The sequence below is a fragment of the Pteropus medius genome, unplaced genomic scaffold (assembly GCF_902729225.1).
Source record: "Pteropus medius unplaced genomic scaffold, Ma_sr-lr_union100, whole genome shotgun sequence".
NCBI classification, from domain to species: domain Eukaryota; kingdom Metazoa; phylum Chordata; class Mammalia; order Chiroptera; family Pteropodidae; genus Pteropus; species Pteropus medius.
In genome coordinates this window covers 1,660,036-1,665,787 of record NW_024352789.1, presented here as the reverse complement: position 1 = coordinate 1,665,787, position 5,752 = coordinate 1,660,036, and the positions used below count along the sequence as shown (strand labels likewise).

Sequence of the window (5,752 nt, the reverse complement as noted above, 5' to 3'; positions counted from 1 at the left end):
TCACAGAGGGGCTTCCAGGGCCTGCTGGCTCCAAGGACTGAGACCCTTGGGGGGCACCCTCAGGGAGACGCTCTGAAGTAACATCACACCTTCCCCCTGCTCGGCAAAGGTCAGCAGAAGGTCTGGAGGGAGAAGTTGAGGACGGGGCCTGGGTGGGCGGGAGGCTGAGGAGGGAGCGTGGGAGGAGCACGAGGGGCCGGGCATCGGGCATCCGGGCATCGGGCATCCGGGCATCCGGACATCCGGGCATCGGGCATCCGGGCATCCGGACATCCGGACATCCGGGCATCCGTGCCGCGGCAGGCGGGGTGGTCCTCTAGCTGCTGCTCTGCTGCTCTTGCTGGCGGATGAGGTTGGCGATGGGGCTGGTGATGCCGCCTATCAAGGTCCAGTACTCGTCGAAGCTGATGCGGCCGTCGTGGTTGGCGTCCAGGTTCTGGATGAGCTTGTCAGCAGCCTTCCGGTTCCTTGTGTCCTGGGGAGGAACCGGGGTGAGCAGTGCTGAGCGCGGCAGAGCCCCAGACAGAGCCCCCGCAGGGGCTGGCCACCACAGCCAGAATCCTCACTGCCTGGGAGGCAGGAGAGAGGCCTGGGCGGGGTCGAGACCGTGGTTTTGGGGGGACAGAGGCTGCCGTGGGGAAGGACCCCTCAGGGGACAAGGGCTTCGGGCGGCCTCACCGTCAGCATGTGGTTGAGCTCCTTCTGCAGCATCTTCCGGAAGCTGCTCTTGCTGATCTTGTTCTTGACCAGGCTGTGCTTAGACACGTACTTGTAGAAGTTCTCCACCAGGACCACGACCGCCTTCTCCAGCTCGGTGTAGCCGTCCTCCATGGCGGCGCCTCACTCCCCACGGGGCCTGCGGCGCGGAGAAGCGCGGGTGAGCCCCCCACGGCCACGCCTGGCGCGCATGCCTGGGCCCCCCCCACCACGCCCGCGGAGGGAGGGAGCCGGAGAGGGAGGCCCTGGGTGGGCGCAGGGGCGGACCTGGAATGACAGCTATGTGCTGCTCTAACCCAGGTGCTCCCCACTCAACCGCCTTAACAGGTTCTCCAGGCCCTGCCCCTGCCCCTGCCCGTGCCCCAGGCGCCCGGCTTGTCAGAGGCCCAAGAGATCAAGAGGCTCCGTGGGAAGAGCGCGCCCGTGCCTCCGCCCTCGGCACCCTGGCCCTCCCGTCCACTGTCCTGGGAGCCAACAGTCAGGACCTGCTGGGAGCCGCCAAGGGGCTGGCGCGGCAGGAGCCAGGGTTCCCCCAGCAGGACCCGCGGAGACTCCAGCACCAGGCAACAAAGCAGGCGGCAGGAACCGCCCAGTCCCTTCGGCCAGGCGCCAGGATAGTGAGTCCAGGGCCTCAGACGTCCTGAGCCATTGAGTAGGACATTCCGTAGGCCCCCAGCCTAGCCCTCCTCACGCCCACACTGAGACATACAGCAGGACCCAAGAATCCCTCATCCCATCACCAAAGGAGGAGCCAGGCCCGGTCTGCCCAGCTGGAGACAGCCGCAGGCAGCCAAAGGCCACAGTCACCCCCTTGCCCCAAGACAAAAGGCACTCACATCGCCAGCGGATACAGCCTTCTGAATAACAGGATATGAAGGGAACTGGCGGATGTAGGATGCATTCTGTGAGTCGCCGCCCATGCCCAAAGCCCCCCCAAGTGAACCCGGGCAAATGAGCCTCCCCTCCCGCCCCCAAGCCCAGGAATGAGCCGCAGCCACCGTGCCCATCGGGTCCCGGCACAGGAAGGTAGACACGGCCGGCGTCCACGGAAAGCAGGTCGGCTTCGCCAGGCCTCCACAGCCTCCCCCTCGCCTCCCCTGCCCCTGCTCCCTAACTTCCGCCTGGTGGCCATCCTCTTCCGCCTCACACCTGCCCGCTTCTGCCTAGCTTGGAAGCCTGTGGCACCACACCTCCTTTTCTTTTCAGCGGGAAGCTCTGCTCCTGACCCCTGCCCCTCTCACAGCCTCTCCCCGCTCCCACAGACTCCTCGGCCAGATTCGGTCGGGCCACCAGCTAGTGTGGCCACGGCATCTTCCTGGGTCTTGTCTCCCCAGACACCAGACATCCTTGGGAGCAAGAAGAGGGTTTCCGACACACAGCCATTGTGTTTTCTGAACCGAACGGAAGGACTCTAGGTTTGAGGACAACGTTTTTAAAGCCTCCCTGTTTGAACCCCCCGCATCTCCCCTGGCCCGCGCTGCCCGGCCCAGCGCTTGGCTCGAGGTCGGGGCTGCATTAACTTTCCACTTCCCTCCAGCTTCCAAACCAGGTACCGCCCGAAGCCCCCACCTCCCTTCTCAGATTTTCCTCCCGCAAAGCTTTTTTTTTCTGAAGGGAGCGTGAGATGAGGCCCGGACGCAGGAAAGAAAGAGCTGAGAGGCGAGGCCGGGGCGCCTCTGACCGAATCCTGCCCTGGTCTCCCCTGGTCTGGGGCCGGAAGGGCAAGTACGGAGCCAGGGCTGCGGGAAACCATGTTCCTTCTCCATACTCTAGCTATTAAGCGTGTCGCCGTGTGGTTCAGTGTTTGTGCCTCTGTAAGGTGTTCGTGCAAACCCTCTAACATCCACGGATGAGGAGGGAACATTTTTTTCAGTCCATGAACTAACTGTGCGCTCCACTGCCCTTGGGTGGGGCGTGGCCTTGACACTTGACCCTGTTCCTGCGAATTCTGAAAGCCCAACCCATTTCAGCAAGGACTGTGCCGAGTCTCCGCTCAACCAAGCTTCTCGAGCAGGGAGAGGGTTCGGAGAATGCCCCCACCCTGAGCCATCCCAGACCTTGGTCCCCGAATGAGGAATTTTGTGGGAAATAGGAAAAGGAACAGAAATCAGTTTGGAGGTGGCGTGCCACGCCCCCTCCTCCGGGCCCACCCAACCCTCCCACCACCTGCCTTCTAGAAATCTTATTTCTCTGAGGAGGGCGCCTCCGGCCCTTCCTTCACACCCTGCCCCAGCCCCTACTGCCTCTGGCAGCCAAGCAGGCAAGACCCAGGTAAGCGCCCAGATGACAATGAGCCACCTGCTGTCAGGTGTGCGATCGCCCCTGAGAGGCAGCTTCAGCAGTTCTGGGTGTCAGTTCCCAGGCTTCCCAATGGTCGGCTGGTCACCTTCCTTTAGTCGTATGGACACCGCGAGACACACATCGGGATAAGTGTCCTTCTGAGGGAAGGGTGTCGGTGTCTCCACTAGTCCTCTTCGTCCCTTCGCCCTCCCCAGGGGCCAGGGGACAGGTTTTGCCACTACACCCAAGCCACGGCCAGCTGCCTGCTCTACCCGCCCACCAACCAGGCTGGAGGGTCCCCAGGCACGGGATTGGGGGGGTTCGGGGGAGAGGTGCAGTGTCCTCTCCTATAAGGAGGTAGGTCCTGCATTGACTTTGCCACAGGTAGATCCTGGCCTGAGAGTTGGGAGGAGGTGACATTGGAGCCTTCCAAAAAGTGCAGTGGGGGGACACTTCTCCAAAGGGCCCCACACCCGGGGCCCCTGACCCCTTCCCCAGGTTTCTCAGCTGTCCTGTCACATTGAGGCCATCACTGAGCAACCAAGAGAGGCCCCCGCCCCACCCCTGCCCACCCCAGCCCGGGGCTTGCTGACTTCCTCCAAACACCCAGATTTCCCACCTGGGGCCCTGGGTCTGAGCCGCCCAGCCCCCCCCACCCCACCCCTGGGTTCCGCCCCGCCTCCTCCCAGTGCCTCTCGGCCACTTCCCATTCTCTTCTGCCTCTCTCTGTTCCTTCCAACCCGGGAGCCTGACACCCACCACACCCCCAAATCCACCTTTCCCCGCCTCCCCTATCACGCTACAAGACATTTAGTCTTAAATTGTGCCCAGGTGGTTGGGAAATGTCCCCTGGACTCCCCACCCCTCCTGGTCCCCTCGCCTCCAGAGCCCGACCCACCCTCGATCCTAAACCTGGCATGCTCCGCGTCCCTTCTGTCTACCTCGAATGCGTCCCCTCGTTTATTCGCCGTGTGCGCATTCATTCATTCATTCACTCATGGACGCGTCTATTCGCTCTCATTCATTCGCGCCCGCCGCCTTCAGTGTGCAGGGCAGGTGCAGCCCGCAGTGGGCTGGCGATTCTACACTGTCTGCAAGGCCGTTGCAAACTCGCGTCTCCAGCCTCCGCCGCCAGTTCTCGGCCTCCCCTCCCCTCCTCACACTTTTACCCACTTCCAGAGGCTCCTGTCTCCCCCGGCACCCCTGCCTGGCCCTTCCCCACCCTCAGAGGACTCACAGGACACCCAGAGCGAGGAATTCTGCCATTCCCGGGCCCTCTGTGTGGACTACAGATCTCCACCTTCTACCCGCTCGTTTTCGGGTGGAGAAAGAAGCCTGCTCCTCTGAAGTGTTTTCCAGACAAGTGAAGTCGGATGAGTTTGGAGTGGACACACGCACGCACGCGCACACACGCACGCACACCCAGAGAGCCGTTTCCTCGTGGATGGGGAAAGGCTGAGGCCTGCTCACCAGCATCCCTGCTCACCAGCACCCCTGCCCTCTCCCCCACCCGACAGGGCTGGGCAGGCGATGCTCCTGGAGGGGCAGGTGGCTCCACCAAACAAAGCCAGTCAAGCCTGAACCTGCCCAGGTCCGGGGCGGAGGAGCTGCCAGGGCTCCTGGCCCTTCTCCCAGGCTCCCCCAGGATGTCACCCCGGTTCCTCTGGGTCCCACCCACCCTCCCGAGGAACAGCTCCCGAGCACAGCGGGGCCTGCGTCCAGGACCTGCCTGTGGCCCGAGGTGGAGGGAAGCCACCTCGGTGCCTGACTTGTCCCCTCGGGTTCTCAGCTCCCTCGGCCCTCCCTGGGAGGGCCACCACCTCTCCGAGGACACAGCTCCCAGACCCAGTGTCAGGGTCTGATGGCCCTCAAGCCTCACCAGCACGCGTTCACCCTCTTCCTGTTAGGGGATCGTGGAACTGGCTGCAGGCAAAGCTCCTGAACACCCAGCCCGGAGGCGGCCCAGCCAGCAGCTGCTGGGCTTGGGCCGGGAGGGGGCCTCTCACAGCCCCACCTACCCCTCCGAAGGCCCTGCCAGCCCCATCCCACCAGAACTCTCCACCAAGGGCCTTTGGGGAAAGTTAACAGTTAAGGAAAGCTCCCAGCCCGGCCCCTGGCAGGCCCCCTCCCCAGGCCCCCTCGCCGCCCCTTCTCTGGCCTCCCCAGCCTGCTGCGGGGCAGTCCCAGACCTCCGGGCCCGGCCGAGTGCTCACCTGCCTCCTGGTCCACTTCCTCTCCAGCAGGGCTCTGGGGTCTGGGCTCTGGCAGCCAGGGCCAGAGCTCCTCCCCGCAGCTCTCCCAGCGAGTGTCCCACTCCCTCCTGCCCTGCCTGGCTGAGCTGGCTCGGTGGGAGCCGGTGACTGCGCTCCCTCTGGACTTGGCCCTGGGGTTGGGCCCTTGTTAAAGCGGTACACACCTTTTTCAGCACCCCTCCGCACCCACCCCAGAGGGCGTGCAGGAAGCTGGCACTCCCACAGCCATACCCTCCCAGCCCCGCAGGCCCGAGGGAGCCTACCAGCTGGGGAAGGAAGGGCAGGACTGTCACCTGCCCTGCTCACCTAGGTCACCGGGAACTCAGTTTCGGGAGCCCCAAACGGACAAGTTCAGTTAGCACTCCAGGCCAGCCGGGCTGGCCGCACAGGCTTCCTTGGCCTTGGGACTTCAGGAGGAATGGCTGACTTCTGCCGGCTCAAGTCACAAAGGCAGACACCAGGGACGGGACACGGGCGCCCCCAGCTCCCAGCCCCAGGCCAGC

At 64.0% G+C, this 5,752-nt stretch overlaps 1 protein-coding gene across 5 annotated transcripts in view; it reads right to left on the bottom strand.

The window, feature by feature from the left end:
* Positions 1-112: 112 nt before the first annotated feature.
* S100A16 (S100 calcium binding protein A16) overlaps positions 113-5,752 on the bottom strand; it is a 7,129-nt gene continuing 1,489 nt past the window's right edge. Inside the window, exons 1-4 of one of the 5 annotated variants that reach the window (XM_039849859.1) lie at positions 5,211-5,392; positions 679-856; positions 280-475; positions 113-217 (exon numbers count right to left, since the gene is read on the bottom strand). In XM_039849859.1, coding sequence (XP_039705793.1) covers positions 317-475; positions 679-831 — 312 coding nt within the window. In that variant the 5' untranslated portion in view covers positions 832-856; positions 5,211-5,392 and the 3' untranslated portion in view covers positions 113-217; positions 280-316. Of the gene's footprint in view, positions 218-279; positions 476-678; positions 857-1,202; positions 1,474-4,234; positions 4,416-4,876; positions 5,007-5,210; positions 5,393-5,752 lie in introns of those variants that run through there. The other 4 variants (XM_039849863.1, XM_039849862.1, XM_039849861.1 and 1 more) reach the window with 4 other exon arrangements.